The sequence below is a fragment of the Pistacia vera genome, unplaced genomic scaffold, assembly GCF_008641045.1.
Source record: "Pistacia vera cultivar Batoury unplaced genomic scaffold, PisVer_v2 Contig393, whole genome shotgun sequence".
Lineage (NCBI taxonomy): Eukaryota > Viridiplantae > Streptophyta > Magnoliopsida > Sapindales > Anacardiaceae > Pistacia > Pistacia vera.
The window spans coordinates 427,520-445,772 of NW_022196216.1; the positions used below are offsets into that span (position 1 = coordinate 427,520).

The window sequence follows — 18,253 nt, forward strand, 5'->3', positions numbered from 1 at the left end:
GTAGGTTATCTGCTGATGCGTACCAAACTATGGTTTTGCTGGTATTTTGTAATACCATCTGGCAGGCAAGAAAAGATCCTTATTGTCAAGTTGGTGAAACCTGGGCGCAAAGTCCCTGGAAAGGGAAAGCCATGGTTGTGAATTATCACCTGCAGTGATATACTGGCCTATCCTTACAGTGCCACTGTTTTGGGCAGTGGCTAAACATGCCCGCAGAATCAAGAAAAAAAAAAAAAAAAACGAGTGAGTGAGTCATTTGAGAAATTTTTTGGATATGTATATATAACTAGATGAACATGCTTAAATAATTGAAGAAACATATAATCAGGGAAAGATAAAATTGGATCAGATTGCTGCAAAGAAAGGGGTGGAATATTCAAGCTAGGGAGCCAAAACTTCATATCTGGTGGCAAGTGAAGAAGCTGAAGTTAACTCTCGGACACATGAAGTGTTAAGAATTAGAGAAACTTTAAGTCTCTTAACACATTCAAATTAGTAGAGTTGCCAACTCCTATTAACACATAGCGCTGATAGCTTAGGATTAAGATGAGTATGAAATTGTAATTTAAAATCTTGACTTGATATCAATTGTAATACAAAGTCAACTAAGTATAATGTTTTTCCTTTAGATTTCAACCACTAAATCAAATAGGGTAAGTCAAATTTGTCACTGCTGGTGATAGGCCATCAAATTCTATTTCTTAAATAAGAATTTAATCTCAATTTTTGTCCTACATTAGGAAATGAGGAGCTAGAGGAAAGAGATTAAGTACCATTACTGATCTTATATTAAGTACCATTACTGATTTTGATAAGAGTACTATCATATCTCCCATTTGACAGTGGCAGTTTCGTTTTCCAACATGTATCTCTGAATCGAAAAATAGCAACAGCACATATACAATCCTGCAAGCAGGATTCTCTACACTGCTCTTCAGTAAAAGGCTGCAAAAGGGAATAATCTGATGCTAGCCAATCAGAGTTTAAGACCTCTTCAAAATCATATAAATCTGCTGGAGAACCCTCTTCATCATCTGCACAGCTCTGTGTGAAGCTGAGTTTGCAGTCACTATACCGATTATTTGGGTCAGATAAAAAGTACCCTTTTGGACACCCACAGATTGGCCTCTTGTCTCCAGGGTTCAGTCTACAAAAGCCGGTAAAACCACAAGAGCCACTGCCAACTGCAGTAAAACTTGCATAGCAAATATTATCTGGTTGGACCAAAGAGCTGTCCAGCCTTAATTACTGGAATTCTTAGGATGCTGATACAGATTAAAGACTCCATCGAAATTGATGGTCACTCTGTAGTAAAAGTTCTTAGCTGAAGGGTTGATTGATCTGCCGGTCAGAGAGTATCTTTGATAAGTACCAAGCAGTAAGTACAAGTAGCCCAACTCATTGAAGACCACGTTCTGACCAGAAGAAAAAGAATCAGTAGCCATAGTGTCATAATAAGGATCATTGGCATTGTGAGTTTATGGTATTAACCACAAGATTCCCCTCAGGTCTCATGTTCATTCGAAACCTTCCCTTGAAGAAATTAGTCTCTGACAGTTTAGAAGAAAGCAGCTCCCCAGGTTCCAATGTCTGTGAAGACAAAATGGTGTTCACAGGATGCCTGAAGCTCTCCCATGCCTTGTCTGAACTGCTGTTGAAAAGCACAAAGTTGCCTGTATTACTCATAACAGGAAAAACAACGATACCTCTAATGGGATCAGAATTCCATAATTCATCGCCTTGAGGGGTTCACAGAACCAGCCCGCTAGCAGAAGTTAGCTATACTCTGGATCCTCTTGATCCAGGCTTATCTCTATTTGCAAACCAAAGTATGGTTTTGGATGGTATCTTATCATACCATATCAAGGGCAAGAAGAGCTCGTTGTTGTTGCCAATAGGGCGGAAACCGAAGGCAAAATCTCCAGACAGAGAAAGCCCTGAAGAGGAGTTTTCAGCTGCTGATAGAGAAGCTCCAATGGCTATGTTACCATTAGTTTGAGCAACAGCAGAAAATGGTTGGAGAAACAGAGAGGACAAGATCAAAAGAAGATTAACAGCCATTACAAGAACAAAATTGAGTTAAGTATGATAAATCAACAAAGCTTGGATTGAAAAACATAAGGTGAAGAAATTAGGCTGAAGAAAGAGAAGTTATGAAAGTCTAAGTCATGTAAGTCTTCTTTGCTCTGTTAGAGTTGTTAATGGACCTCTTCCACGAAATATCAGGAAGTAAAGAAATAGGGCTTATACAATATAGGTCTGGCATACAATGGCTAGTAGCTACAATAGAATAGACTTTTCAAGTCTGAATAATGGGAAATTTTCCATGATAGTAGTATTCCAACCAAGTAAATATTGTCCATTTTAGGTCCAAGCTTGCACAGGGTTGTTTTGAGCTTTGTGCAAGAGTCCTTCACCCAAACATCGTCTACTTAGTTATGAAACTAAATCCCAAACTACTTTCTCTTTCTCAAACAATATGAAATGTGATAATAGTGATTGTCAGATGACTTAAACTATCATACATTTTAATATAGTTGGTCATGATATCCTAGAAGAGAATCATAAAGTGGCAGGTCCAAGGATCTTCTTTGACTTACCAGTTACTGTCTAAATCATGATCAACAATATGTCTAATGAATTATAAATGCAGAGTATAAGAATTCCAACAGATTGAAGACTGACAAAGTTTTATTTTCTTCGGTTACAAGAAAAGAATATGCAACAAGTGTCATGTCCTCCAAAGGTCCACCTACAATGAATTAAAAGAAGTGACTGATAGATTCAAAGAAGAACTGGGTAGTGGTGCTTTTGCAACTGTTTATGAGGGAGTTCAAGGATTAGGAAACAGAAACTTTGTCACAGTCAAGAAGTTGGACAACTTAGAGACAGAGGGAGAAAGCGAATTCAAGGCAGAAGTTAGGGCTATTGACCAGACAAATCAAAAGAACTAAGTCCAACTTTCAGGATTCTGCAATAAGAGGCAAGACTGGCTCCTTGTTTACAAATCTCCATAACCAATGGCTCGTTCTCATTGGCAGGCTTTGTATTTGGAAATAGAATGCCTAATTGGTAGAAATATGTTACAGCCAACTAGATAAGCAAGCAACGGTGTGCTTGTAAATAAATCATAATCATCCTATTTACTTTTACAGGCAAGTTTCAATTCTATAAATAGGGGTCTCTTCTGTAAGTAATTACCCATTTTTCAACTGTGTCTGCAGATGAGAACAGCCTTGTACATATTTTCTATTTTCAATACACAGTATGAACACACCATTGTTATAACATTCCCTACCCACCTCAGCGAGTGGAGCTCGGAGAATTACGAAAATTATGGATGTGAGATTTGGAGAGTTATGATCAATATAGTCTAATTGGTACTCAACTTATTTGGAAAGATGATATAGCAGGTTCAAGTCAGAGGACGTGCTGTAAGCTCGAATAAAAAAGAGATAGGTAAGAGATAAATCTGAATCCCACTAAAAAGAGGTTGATCAGAGACAAATCCAAGTCTTACCAAATTATGATCTTAACTCTTTGAATCCCACTCGACGAGGTGGGTAGAGGATACTACAGTTGTTTTCCTAGTCTGGCTGCCAGGTAAACATTATTTACATTAAACATGATTAATTTCTTAACAAATCATGAGCTTAAACAACTAAATAATTTAGATTAAACAGATAAGTGAGGTTGGACCTGGAGGAATTGAGACTTCAATGGCTCTTCCATCATCTGATTGACGTTCTTCTTGGTAGGTCATAGTGCTGGATCCTCATGAAGGCACCAATTTGCAATCATCACAGACTTTTCTACCCTTTTCATATCTTCTCAGGCCTACTCATCTTCCATCAACAAGTCCAATTTCCCTTCTTTAAAGCACTTATCTGCCAATCTGCAAGTACCCTTTTGACATTCTTCCTCTGCATTCACCTCAAAGTTTCCTTCTTCGGTGAGCAAGGAAGCTCAAGCAGCGCTTGGGATAATTGACAACCCATGATTATTAAGTACTATTAACTAATATAAGTTTAGTGATAGAAAATGTGGCCTCATATTATGTATTCATAGCTATATCAACTATAGAGCATATTTAGTGTTATCTATTAGTTAGTAGGTTTATTTGAAAGTGTAAATATTCTTATATTTTTTAACTTGTTTGGTTGAATCTCAAAAGCTATAAGATTTTAAATAAGTTGTGTTTACTGTTTATAAGAGCATAATGTCACGACCCGCTTGCTTGGTGACTCAAGTGGGCTACACGTTGCTTTGGCTAAGTATACTTCGGAGTTAAGTAAACTTAGTGGCAAAGCACTTAAAGGATAATGCTTATCCATCCACCTAAGTTTGCCACCTAGGGGTGCCACCTAGTGTTTACTTAGGAATTAGTAACTTAGGATTAAGTATTCGATGTATCTAGTCATTTATTTGAGGAGGTTTAGCCTATAAATAGGCCACCCCTCCTTGTAAATTTCATAACTTGAATCCTTTCAATACAGAGTTTATATTTTCTCTAAGCTTCTCTCTCTAAACTTTATACTTTGAGCTTGTTAGTTGTGTGGAGCGTTAGGCTGCTTAACTCATTCCGAAGGGTTAAGGCCGCACGAACTTAGCAAAGAAGTTAAGTGCGGTGACAGTGGTATCAGAGCCTCGGTTAGCATAACCTCGGTTTTTATTCAATGGTGAAAGACACTGTCGCTTCAACAAAGGGATCCAAGACGGCTGAGAGGAGGCTTCCGAAGAACGTGGTCGCTCGGAGAGAGTGACCCCAACCCCAACCCCTCAAGGCAGAGAGGTAAGTCTAAAGACTTTATTTCCAATTTTGACCCACGCCTATCTCGTTAGAAGAAAGGGTGAGGCACAGTCGGATGAGCTAGATCATCGGGTGGATGAGCTAGAACGGAGGTGTCGAAACTCACACTGTTGCGAAAGCCATGTTGCTTCCAATGGAGGAGTCGTTAAGGGCGGAAATGGGGAAAATCCGTGAGGAGTTCGAAGGGGAGCTTGCCAAAACCCGTCATGTGTTCCAAACGAAGTCAACGGACCCTTGTTCGCTTAGACGAGGTGCAAGCTGATTTAGCGCGATGCAAGCGCGCCATGGTGGCAAGAACCGGCAGTGCGTCGTTGAAAGCCAACGAATTGACATACCAAGGCCTAAAAGCTTTGGTGGCTCACGCAAGGCACAAGAGGTTGATAACTTTTGTGGGGACTAGACAAGTACTTTGGGGCCGTAGGCGTCAGGAGGAAAGCTCGAGGATTGAAACTGCAGTCCTCTATCTCACAGACACCGCAAGGTTGTGGTGGAGGAGACGAGAAGAGACATCGAAAAGGTATTTGCACTATCTCTACTTTGATGATTTTAAAGAGAGCTTAAACGGCAGTTTTACCCAGAAAATGCCGAGGATGAGGCAAGAGCTCGCTTGCGACGGATCAAGCAAACAGGGACGATCCATGATTATATCAAGGACTTCACGACTTGATACTAGAGATCCCGGAGATGTCCGAAAGATTCACTCTTCAACTTTATGGATGGGTTGCAGTCATGGGTAAAAACGGAGCTCAGGCGTCGGGGAGTGCAAGATTTGCCACGGCCATAGCAGTTGCTGAGAGTTTGATTGATTATAGCACCCAAAAAGAATCCAGCGGCAAATCCAAAGAGGAAGGGTAACTTTGCTAAAGGTGCGGGAGATAAGGGGCAATCTAAAGAGGTTACCGAGACACCCGGCAAGACAACTCCTCATCCAAGGGCAAGGACAAGGGCAAACGTTGGGAGAAGGGCTCCAACAAACCCCGCAACGGCTGTTTCATTTGCAACGGGCCACATTGGGTGAAAGATTGTCCGGAGAAGAAAGCTCTCACCTCCCTCATAGCCAAGCATCAAGAGGGCAAGCAGGCCGAGAGTAGTAGCGATGGGGCACATATAGGGTCAATGCAACTACTCAATGGGATCCAGTCCGCACCAAAAACCCAAGCCAAAGGGTTGCTCTATGTTGATATGGCCATCAACGGGAAGGCCACCAAAGCCATGGTAGATACGGGAGCTTCGCACAACTTTGTTTCAGTAAGTGAAGCGTGCCGGCTTGGCCTTCAAGCTTTAGGAGCGGGGGCACAATCAAGGCAGTCAACTCATGGCTCAACCGATACGGGAGTGGCTCGACATGTCAAAACGACAATGGGAACTTGGTCCGGCTACTTAGATTTCTCGGTTGCACCGATGGATGACTATCAAGGTGTGCTTGGCTAGAGTTCATGGAACAAGTCAAGGCATTTCCCTTGCCGTCAACCAACACTATGTGTATAATGGACGGGGAGCAACCTTGTGTGTTGCCTACTAGCCGCTCTACCAAAAACGGGGACAACAGTACTCTCAGCCATGCAGTTCAAGAAAGGCGTCAATAGAAAAGAGGAAAGTTACTTGGCCATCCTCAAGCAGTATGATGATGAGGAACCAATCCCGCCAGAGGCAGTGCCCCGGGAAGTAACAGAAGTACTCGAAGAGTTTGTTGATGTTCACCAAATCAGCTGCGAAAGAGCTACCACAGAAGGGAGGTAGATCATCAGATTGAGCTTGAGCCGGGCGCCAAGCCACCTGCTAAGGGTCCTTACCGAATGGCCACCAGAGCTAGCGAGCTAAGGAGGCAATTCGGGAACTTCTGGATGCAGGGTTCATCAAGCCTCCAAAGCTCCCTATGGAGCCCGGTCTTATTTTAAAGGAAGAAAGATGGTTCTTTGCGGATGTGCAAGAATACCGAGTCTCAACAAGGTATCTGTGAAAAAAGCTATCCCATTCCTTTGATTGCTGATCTTTTTGACCAGCTGGGGCATGCCCGCTACTTTACCAAGCTAGATTGCGGTCAGGATTATCAAGTGCGATAGCTGAAGGCGACGAGCCAAAGACCACTTGTGTTACAAGGTACGGGTCTTATGAATTTTTAGTTATGCCATTTGGTCTAACAAATGCACCTGCTACTTTTTGTACTTAATGAATAAGATATTTCATCCATATCTCGACCGGTTTGTGGTCGTCTACTTAGATGACATAGTAGTATATAGCAAAACTGGGAGGAGCATGTGCACCACCTAAGGGAAGTGTTCCAGGTACTGCGGGAAACAAGCTGTATATCAAGAAAGAGAAATGCTTTTCGCCAAGCGGAAGTGATGTTCTTGGGTCACAAGATCAGGGATGGGCAACTTATGATGGAAGATGAAAAATGTCGGGCTATTCAAGAGTGGGAAACACCCCCCAAGGTGCCGAGTTACGATCCTTCCTGGGGTTAGTTAACTACTACCGCCGATTTATCAAAGGCTACTCAGCAAAGGCAGCCCCATTGACAGACTTACTCAAGAAGAGCAAGCCGTGGGACTGGTCTAAAAAGTGTCAAGCCGCTTGAAGAGTTGAAAGCTGCAATCAGCAAGGAACCAGTGTGCCTTGCCAGACCACACTCAACCATATGAAGTGCACACGACATCGGACTTTGCCATCGGGGGGGTACTCATGCAGAATGGGCATCCGATTGTTATGAGAGTCGAAAGCTCAATGAGACTGAGCGGCGTTACACGTGCAAGAAAAGGAGATGACAGCCATCATCCATTGTCTTAGAGTGTGGCGGCACTACTTACTGGGGTTAAGTTGTGTATTTTGACAAGTAACGTCGCAACAAGCTACTTTCAGACCCAGAAGAAGTTAAGTCCGAGCAGGCACGGTGGCGGACTTTCTTGCTGAGTTGATTATGTTTTGGAGTACAAGCGGGCAAGACCAATGTGGTGGCAGATGCACTAGTCGCAAGGCCGAGTTGGCGAGCATCAGTCAAGTCACAAGCGCATGGCTGACGAATCAAGCAGGGACTCCAGCATGAGCCATTGGGAAATATCATGGCCTGGTAGAAGAAGGGAAAACCGGAGGTTTTGGTTAACTGATGGCTTACTCTACACCAAAGGCAACGCCTTTACATCCGAGATGGGACAATCTGAGGAAGGAATTAACCAAGGAGTGTCATGATCCTTGTGGGCAGGCCATCCAGGTATGAGACGTACTCTTGCTCTCTTAAAATCTGCCTACTATTGGCCTGGGATGCAGGATAGTATTGAGGGATATGTACGACGTGCCTTGTTTGCCAGCAAGACAAGGTGTGCAACACAAACGGCAGGCTTAAAACCGTTACCCGTGCCCGAGAGACCATGGGAGAGTGTCTCAATGGATTCATCACTTGTTTGCCAAAGTCTGAAGGGTCCGGGAGCATCATCGTATTGTGGACAGGTTTAGCAAGTATGCCACCTTCATCCCTGCATCCACCGATTGCACAGCAGAAGAAACAGCCAAGCTTTTCTTTCGCAACATCAAAAGTTATGGGGCATTCCAACAAGCATAGTCAGTGATCGAGATCCTCGGTTCACTGGGAGATTTTGGACAGAGTTATTCAAGATACTAGGTTCAAACCTAGACTTTGACCAGTTCACCCCAAACTGATGGTCAAACGGAGCGTGTAAATGCACTGTTGGAGCTATATTGCGGCACTATGTGAGTGTAGTCAGCGGGATTGGGCCAAGCTCCTGGACACAGCCCAATTCTCATTTAACTTGCAACGGAGCGAGGCAACCAACAAAAGTCCTTTTGAGATCATCATGGGACGGCAACCAAACACCTCTTTCCCTAGCCACCAGCTATGATGGGAAGAGCCCTGCAGCCTTCAGGTTAGCCAAATCATGGCACGAACAAATGAACTTGCTCGTGCAGCTACACAAAGCAGCAAAGAAAATGAAGAAATGGGCTGACAAGAAAAGAAGGCATGTTGAGTTCCAAGAAGGGGATCTTGTTCTTGTAAAGCTTCTGCCCCAACAGGTCAAGACATTAAGAGAGTGCACAAAGGCCTAGTGCGCAAATATGAGGGGCCCTTTCAAGTGATACAACGCATTGGCAAAGTTTCGTATCGACTCCAACTTTCTCCGAAATTGAAGATACATCCGGTCTTTCATGTAAGGTGTTGAAGCCATTTCATGAGACCGGAGGAGCCATCCCGAGGAGTCTCAAACGAGCACCAACCGCTGTCGTAAAATGCTTTGACAAGGAAGTTGAAGAAATATTGGCCGATAGAGTCGTTCGCCGAAGAGGAGTGCCAAATTACCGGGAGTACTTCATCAAATGGAAGGGACTTCCCGATACTGAGGCCCGTTGGGAGACCGAAGACTCATTGTGGCAATTCCAAGACTCCATCGGTGTTATAAGGATAGTGCGACGAGGGGGTCGCAACATTAGGTGCGGGAAGTGTCACGACCCGCTTGCTTGGTGAATCAAGTGGGCTGCACGTTGCTTAGTGGCTAAGTATACTTCGGGTTAAGTAAACTTAGTGGCAAAGACACTTAAAGGATAATGCTTATCCATCCACCTAAGTTTGCACCTAGGGGTGCCACCTAGTGTTTACTTAGGATTAAGTAACTTAAGGATTAAGTATTCGATGTATCTAGTCATTTATTTGAGGAGGTTTAGCCTATAAATAGGCCACCCCTCCCTTGTACATTTCATAACTTGAATCTTTCAATACAGAGGTTATATTTTCTCTAAGCTTCTCTCTCTAAACTTTATACTTTGAGTTGTTAGTTGGTGGAGCGTTAGGCTGCTTAACTCATTCGAAGGGTTAAGGCCGCACGAACTTAGCAAAGAGTTAAGTGCGTGACAATAAGCTCTTTATGAACTTATTTAAAGTAATGAAATTCCAAAAATTTCCCTCATTTATTTCATAAAATTGGTTTATCTTTTATTGTATATTAAAGATTTTTTTTTTTTTTTTTGTGGTAATTTAAGACTTCAAAAGTCAAAACTCTTACATTTTTCTAACCACACATTTTAGATGGTAAAAATTTACAGTTATGGAACAGGATATTCCTATGAGGTTAGGCCACTAGCCATCTACAGAACTTACACACACAAAGAAACAAGCATGAAACTCACGAAAACACTGGTGTGTGTTACTATAGGCACTCCGACGCTCAAGTTAACAAGATTGAATGTGTGTGGTGTCTACAGTAGACACTCTAACGTCAAGTCAGCAAGGCTGAACAAGGCTATTTAGTGAGGGTTAAGGAGAGAAAGGGTACTGAAGTCTGATCGAAGATGAGGGTGAAAGTGCAAGTTTTAGGAGCAAGAACTTATAGGCTAATAGGTGGTATTGAATAATGGTTCCTTAATGAGAGATCAGCCTTTACTATAGGGAGAACGACTTCACATAACAAGGTTTACCATAACGACAAATTGGTACCTAAAAAGTTTTGAAACGACAAATAGGTACCTCGTCATGTTTCTGTTAATGATTTCTGTTTATTAATAGTGAAAAGACTAAAATGCCCTTAAAAGTTTGAATTTTAGTTTTTTATAAATTTAAAAATTTCTAAAAGACCCCCTAGGTTTACAAATTTAACTAAATAACCCAATATATAAAATTTTTGTAAAATAACAAAAACACCCCCGCCACCCGCAGTGTCAGATTCCGGCCACCACCACCGGAATCTGGCCGGAAAGTTGCATTATGACACAGATCCGTCGGATCTGTGTCGTAACGCGTCGATCTGGCTTTTTCTGGCCAGATCCGTGGCTGATCTGGCCGGAAAAGGCCAGATCTACGGCTAGATCTGGCCGTCGATGCCTCAAAACTCCATCTGCAGCGTCGACGGCTAGATCTGGCCGTAGATCTGGCCTTTTCCGACTGGATCAGCCACGGATCTGGTCGAAAAAGGTCAGATCTGGCTGCTGCTTCGACGGCCAGATCTGGCCTTTTTCGGCTAGATCTGGCCTTTTCTGGCCAGATCTGTGGCAGATCTTGCTGGAAAAGGCAAGATCGGCACGTTACGACACAGATCCGACAGGTCTATGTCGTAATGCAACTTTCCGACCAGATTCCGGCGGTGGTGGCCGGAATCTGGCACTGTGGGTGGTGGGGGTGTTTTGGTTATTTTACAAAAAATTTATATATTGGGGTATTTAGTTATATTTGTAAACCTAGGGGGTTTTTTAGAAATTTTTAAATTTATAAAAAACTAAAATTCAAACTTTCAATGGCATTTTAGTATTTTCACTATTAATAAACAGAAATCACTAATAGAACATGACGGAAGGTACCTATTTGTTGTTTCAAAACCTTTTGGGTATCAACTTGTCGTTATGGCAAACCTTGGGTATGCACAAGTTGTTCGGCCTTGCTTATATAGTGAATATAAGATCTCCGAATCCTAGTAGAACTTTGAGTTTACAATGACAAAAAGTAAATGGGAAAGTCTTGATTTACTGGATGTAAATGAAATAGGAAGTAGATGAATTATGATATAAACATAACTCTGGATCCTTTGAAGTGATCCTGGATTGGTGGGCCTAGGCCTAGGAGGAATAATAGCGAAGCCCAATTTGGATGATCCAACCCATGAGGAGCTAGATTGGTGCAATGGGTTAGCTTATGATATGGATCTTATCGTGGGCCTAACCAGAATTGGGTCATAGCCTTGAGCCATGTAGTAGATGTCCTGCACTTAGGCTTGATAAGCCTATGACGATTTTTTGCCCATACACATATCTAACAAATATATTATAAAAGTTCTACTATAATAAGCTATATTTTTATAAAATTTATTCGAATAAACCGTATAAAATAAACCCTTAGATCGTTAAATTATTACCTTTCGGGGCTTTGATTAGTGCAATCATCCCTCTGACTATGATTAAGGTTGATGAATTAATATTACTTTCAATTTCTAACATATTATAAGTTTGTACTTTGTTTTACTCAATGAGATTAATCTCAAAAACACTCATGATTATAGGAAAGTATTATGTATTTTTCTATAAAGAGATAATGAAAGGTTAAAAATTTTGACATCAAGAATGCTTTTAAATGTGCGCNAATAAACTGTATAAAATAAACCCTTAGATCGTTAAATTATTACCTTTCGGGGCTTTGATTAGTGCAATCATCCCTATGACTATGATTAAGGTTGAAGAATTAATATTACTTTCAATTTCTAACATATTATAAGTTTGTACTTTGTTTTACTCAATGAGATTAATCTCAAAAACACTCATGATTATAGGAAAGTATTATGTATTTTTCTATAAAGAGATAATGAAAGGTTAAAAATTTTGACATCAAGAATGCTTTTAAATGTGCGCTTGGTTAAGAGAATATTGTATTATTGTAGCTGTTAACGACCTTGAATTTGACTCGAAACAACTAAAAATTGATGCATGGTTGGCTAGATCCGATTGGTTTACACCATTCTTGCTATTGCCGACGATAGTGGTTGACGATCGACAATGGTCTTAAGTGACTGGGGTATTTTGTTAAATTTTAAACTTTTATTGTGAGTCTTGTGACAGTGGTGTTTTAGCCAAATTACCAAATGTTACGAGGTTAAAATAATAATCTAAATAATAATTTTTTTTTTTAAAAGGGCAATTTAGTAAAAGGGTATCCTGTAATTCTTTTATTCTTATCAATCAAACATATTAATTATTTATACCTACTAGTCGAATCAAACATATATAATATAACATTTTTCTTAATCTTCAAAGTAATTTATCTCATTGATAACCTATATTTTTAGTAATACAATATTCCCTGAACCAAATGACCTCAGAATGTTATATTAATAAAAAGATAAATTACCTTAGACATTATTAGGAATCTTATTAAAAATATGTTTGGTTAGATAGGATTAAATTGGTGAGTATGTTATATCAATATGCTTAATTGGGAGGAATAAAAGTTTTTTCGAAGATCATTTTATTAAATTACCCTTATATTTTAATATTATTATTAATTTATATTCTATTATTCTATCCACCAAAAAAGTATAAAAGTAAACAAAAACACTCAACTCAACGACCTAAAATTAATCAAAATAACACTCGTTACTATTTTGAACAAAGAAGGTGACAGTATTATTATGTGTAAGCTTGTGTCTTTTTATTTAAAACAATTACCGTCAAATCTGCATAAAACACAACTACACAAGCTTCTGAATTAAACCCACTTTCTCAATTTTTTTTTTTTTTTAATTTTCTTTTCAATTTTAATTTCAGTTCATTGATTTCTGAAGCTTTAAACTTAAACTCTGCCCTTGATGTTATCCACTCATTTCTTTCAAACACGAAGCTCACTTTCACATGCAAAAATTGGGTATTCATGGAATCCTTTACTGAATAATGAAACGACTTGATTTCCCCACAAACAACTTGTCTTTAAGCAACTTAGATTTCTTGCTTCGAAAATGCATGAAATGTAAGGCTTTGAGACCGGGGAAGCAAGTTCACGCTCACTTGTTGACTAAAAGCTGTTTAAATACTAGTGATTTGGACTCAAAACTTGTGGGTATGTATGCGAGTTGTGGGGATTTGAGATATGCCCATTTGTTGTTTGATAAAATTCCCGAACCAACTGTCTTTGCATTGAATTGGATGGTTTCGGGGTCTGCTTTTAATGGGAATTTTCGCGAGGCAATTGGGTATTTTAATTTGACTAGAAATTTGATTGGTTATTGTAATAAGTTTACTTTTTCGTTTGTGTTGAAAGCTTGTGTGGGGTTGCTTGATTTAAGAAAAGGGAAAGAGGTTCATGCTTTGGTGAATGTTATGGGTTTGGGAAGTGATGTTTTGGTGGGAAATGGGTTGGTGGATATGTATAATAAGTGTGGAGAAATGTGTAGTGGGCGTAGAGTTTTTGATAGGATTGTTTGTAGGGATGTCGTTTCTTGGACTTCAATGATTTGTGGGTATTGTAATGTTGGAAAGGTTGAGCAAGCTGTTGTTTTATTTGAAAGAATGGAGTTGGAAGGATTAGAACCGAATGAGTTCACGTGGAACGCGATGATAACGGGGTATGCTAGGAGAGGTGATAGCAATGGAGCATATTTGTTCTTCTCTAGAATGGTTAGAGAAGGTTTGGTTCCTGATTTGGTCACTTGGAATGCCATAATCTCGGGTTTTGCTCAAAGCCACCGAGCTAATGAAGCGTTGAAGTTGTTTCGGGAGATGCTGTTGTCCGGGATAAAACCTAATGATGTGACTGTAACGGGACTGCTTCCTGCTTGTGGGTTGACAAGTTCGATTCAAAGAGGTAGAGGAATTCATGGATTAATTTATAGGATGGGGCTTGATTTTAATGTGTTTATGGCTAGTGCTCTTATTGACATGTACTCAAAATGTGGCAGTGTGAAAGATGCTAGGAGAGTATTTGACATGATCCGAGTCAAGAATGTGGCGTCGTGGAATGCTATGATTGGATGCTATGGGAAAAATTGCATGGTTGATTCCTCGATCGAGCTCTTTGAGCGGATGCAGGAAGAGGGGATGCAATTGAGTGATATCACATTCACTTCTGTTCTTTCTGCATGCAGTCATGGTGGCTCAGTTGAGAAAGGTTTGCAGATTTTTAGGTCCATGAAAGAGAGATATGGAGTTGAGATTAATCAAGAGCATTATGCTTGTGTTGTTGATATGTTGTGTCGTTCAGGGAGGATGTTAGAGGCTTATGAATTGGTGAGAAATATGCCAATAGAAATCACTGATTCAATTGCTGGAGCTTTCTTTAATGGATGTCAAATCCATGGAAGCAGAGATTTGGCTACAATGATGGCTGAGGATATTCTGAAAATGGACTTGAATAAGCCAGGAGGTTTAGTCACACTATCAAATATATATGCTTCTGATGGAAAATGGCATGAGGTTGAAAATGTAAGGAAGGTTATGAAGGGGAAGAATATCCACAAGACGCCAGGTTTTAGTTGGGTTCAGAAGCGGGCTGAGTTTGTTGAAGAGGAAATTAAAAAAGAAAGCATCAAACTGGAGCTTGGAGATGGTATGTTCTTTCATAAGATATACTAAGTTCTCTGAATTGTCCTGTCAATATTGGATCTTACCCAAAACAAATTAGAAACTCGGATTGTATGTTTTGTTTGTGATGACATAGTGAAAACTTGTTTATCTTTTCAATGGCTTAAATTTTAAAATGGAAAAACTAAAAATTTAGTACTTGAGAGTTTTGAAATCATTTATGTGACTTTCAAAATTTCTTCACTTGTCGCTAACTTCATATTGGATGTCATAGCTAACATGGTAAATAAAACTTCAAAAAACTAATTTTAGTCCCTGATTGAAATGAGAAGTTTACGTTTCACTTTATGTAGTTGACTAATAAAAAGGTTACAAATCTAATACTTTTTTTCTCCAAATATTAATAGAGGAACACTCTATATTCTTTGATGTTAACAAGGGTAAAAAGACACATTCACCTAGACTCAGGACCGTTAGGCCATTTACCGAGACATTTGGTTTTCCTTGAATGTTAGGGCTCCTGGTTTCAATTTTTCTCTTCCTATTTGCAGACGAGGTCAAAGTGGAAGAAGATGAAGAAGGATCTAAAGATGTAGGAGCTGTTAAATTTGGGAGCTAAAGTGGTAGCGTTGGTGATCCTCACTCCTTAAAAGAGCATTCCATTTCTGCAGGGTATTCCCTTTTTATTTCTTCACTCGAAACAAATTTTCCCCCAATAGAAGGAATTGTGTCATAAATAATGTCTTAGGCTTTTCAAGGGGGCACAGAGTTGCTCTATTCAACATCCAAAATTATACTTCATTTTTCATTTATATTTATGACCATTGTATATTTGATTTTGATCTTATAAATGGATTAGTTTTTCCGAAGGGAATTGGTGGTGTACGAAATTACATTATTGATAACATATTTATGTACGTATTTCCTTAAAGATTAAAATTGAATGGCCATTCTCATACTTGATTGCTTGTATCTGTGGTGTACCATCTAGTTAGACCATTTATGTCATCCTCTGCTAATCATGCAATTCCATTTATTTTTTTAATACCAGAAATTCCATTACCCTCTCTATGTATTCACCAAGCTTTAAACTGGAGTTTCTTCCAGATCTCACAGCCTCTGTAGTCAGGAAACTTGTTACATATAATATATAAAGTAGGTGACCCTAAGGGAATTTGAGTTCTTGACATCTTAGTTGAAACCAAGTCTTTTTAGTCTTGTGATAGTATACTACACATTTGCAAATTATATGTTCAAGTTTTTTGAGTATTTCCCTTAATGCCTCCTTTTCTTTTCTCTGTTCGAAATCTTTAATGTTTCTCCTTTATCGTGTTCTTAGTTGGTTTATCATTCAATTCATCACTTCATGATTTGCTGGGTTATATAGTCGGATATGAAGCCAAATAATCTTGGGATGACATGCTATAGGGTAGTAAACATGCATAATCAAGTGTCTTTTGAGTACGTAATCAGAAGTTTACGAGGTACATTTTTCATGCTCAATCTGAATTTATTATCAGTTATGAATAATCTTTTAGTATTCAGTGCTTTTGATGATGTTAGAAGTGAGTCTTGTTCCCCCTTAGCCACTCTGATACTTCATAAATTCAATCATTTGTTACTTCTCACTTTTTTCTCAGTTATCATCTTGGAGGACGTTCTTGCCAATTTTCCTGGCTTTCACTCCTCACAAGATGTATTGATACTTTTTAAGACTTTGTGGCCATGCAAGTGAACAATGATCTAGTCCCAAAGCTTTGAAGCATGACATTGTGAGATTTCTACAAAACTTTTACAAATGCAACCCCAGATAGATGGAGACATTGTTTCTTGCTTCTTTTAAGAATGCAGTTCTATTTGAGTTGTGTAGCCTTAGTTTGATCTTCTCTAACTTGGAGAATATTAGTTGGGATAGAGCCATAGATAGCCTCTTGAACCCTTAAGAATAGATAGATTTAACGCCAAACCTAGTCAACCCACTTTGAGCTCTTACGATCTACCCTCATCGAGTATAAGGTCTTAAGATAAAATTTCGGATATTTACCAAAAAAGATGAGTTGTATTCAGCTCTTGAATAGTGATGGAATTGAAAAACTAAATTGAAGGGAACAAAAAATGGGCCCAGAACCTTGATTAGTAAAATTTGTAGTTGAAATATGAAACCAACTGACGTAACTATTACATTGTTATTATCATTTTTATATAGAATGTTGATCCCCTTGATGCTTGATTCAATAATAAAACTTTCCCTGAGATTTCTGAAATCACAGAAATCCCCTTACTGGTATGTTTGAAGTGTTAAAATAAACAGAACAAGAGCAATTCTACAAATATTCATTAACTCATAATAGTATACATTTTAATGACTTACTAATAGTTCACTATTAGCAAGAAGATTTTTGTTATTTTAGAAACTTTGGAAGGATTGTTGTTTTTAAATCAAACCTTAGGGGTTGATATTTTTAACTCTGTTAGTGTATCAGCAAGAGGACCCAAGTGTTTGATAACTTATTATATATGTTTATGATAATGTAGTTTAATTTTAACCCTTTATTGGTCGCAGAATATAGGGCCAAGACTTTGCAGAGTAGCAAGAAAGTCAAAGGTTTGAACTGGATTCTACTTATATTTATGATATAAACTTCAATATTTTTGAAATCTAAGCCATTTTTATTCACAGATCTTGAGAACAATATGTCAAATCTACTATTGTTAAAAGCAAAGTCTTTTGACAAATGTTCAATTCATTTGGCCCTTTGTATGTCCTCTTCACAAGGTTTCACTTTGACAGAGGCAATGGCAAGGTGCATCTGGTTATACTTTTGTCGGATACTAATATGGAACGATGTTTTGGTAATATATAATAATATTTTTAATAACATATAATAATTTTTGCATATTAGTGGTAATATAGTTGTTCCAGTTAACTTTTTGCCCCAACCCTTTTCTTATTAAAGAAAATAAATCTAACATATAGATTTTTTTTTTATCTTTTGAGACTTTAAAGAGTTTATAGGATAAGATCAAATTTTAAACTTTTCCAAATAGACCTAAATTGGACTATTTAATAGCCCAAAAATTCTTTTTAAATAGAGACGAAGATGAGTATTGAACAAACTTCTACATGGTATATCGGAGCGTTTTCTTTTCTTATTTTTAATGAGTTTTATCATACTCATCTAGAATAATCTTAGATATATAAGCATTATCATACAAATTGACGTAAAACAAAATGAATGGATAAATACATATAAAATTTTAACTCAATAAATGTTCAAAAAATATAAATGAAAGATGTGGTAGTGTAAAAAAAAAAAAAAAAAAAGAAAAAATTAATCATATCAATTAGTATGAATGAGATTATATATATAGTATGACTCTACCGTCTAATACCAAATATTTTCCTTTTATAATAAATTAGAGTGAAAATTTGGTGATCTCACT

At 38.7% G+C, this 18,253-nt stretch overlaps 1 protein-coding gene across 3 annotated transcripts; it reads left to right on the forward strand.

The window, feature by feature from the left end:
• The first annotated feature begins 12,913 nt into the window (after positions 1 to 12,913).
• Positions 12,914 to 17,427, forward strand: LOC116141159 (pentatricopeptide repeat-containing protein At5g59600-like). Of its 3 annotated transcripts, none has more exons than XR_004129747.1 (3): positions 12,914 to 14,834; positions 15,361 to 15,481; positions 17,373 to 17,427. XR_004129747.1 is itself a non-coding variant. In XM_031426688.1 (2 exons), exons 1-2 carry the CDS (start codon positions 13,184 to 13,186, stop codon positions 15,426 to 15,428), a joined length of 1,719 nt encoding a protein of 572 aa, XP_031282548.1. In that variant the 5' UTR covers positions 12,914 to 13,183; the 3' UTR covers positions 15,429 to 15,753. The 3 variants fall into 3 exon arrangements, 1 of the variants encoding a protein (XP_031282548.1); XR_004129746.1 differs by lacking the exon at positions 17,373 to 17,427 and adding an exon at positions 16,450 to 16,563; XM_031426688.1 differs by lacking the exon at positions 17,373 to 17,427 and having other exon boundaries at positions 15,361 to 15,753.
• The last annotated feature ends 826 nt before the right edge of the window (positions 17,428 to 18,253 follow it).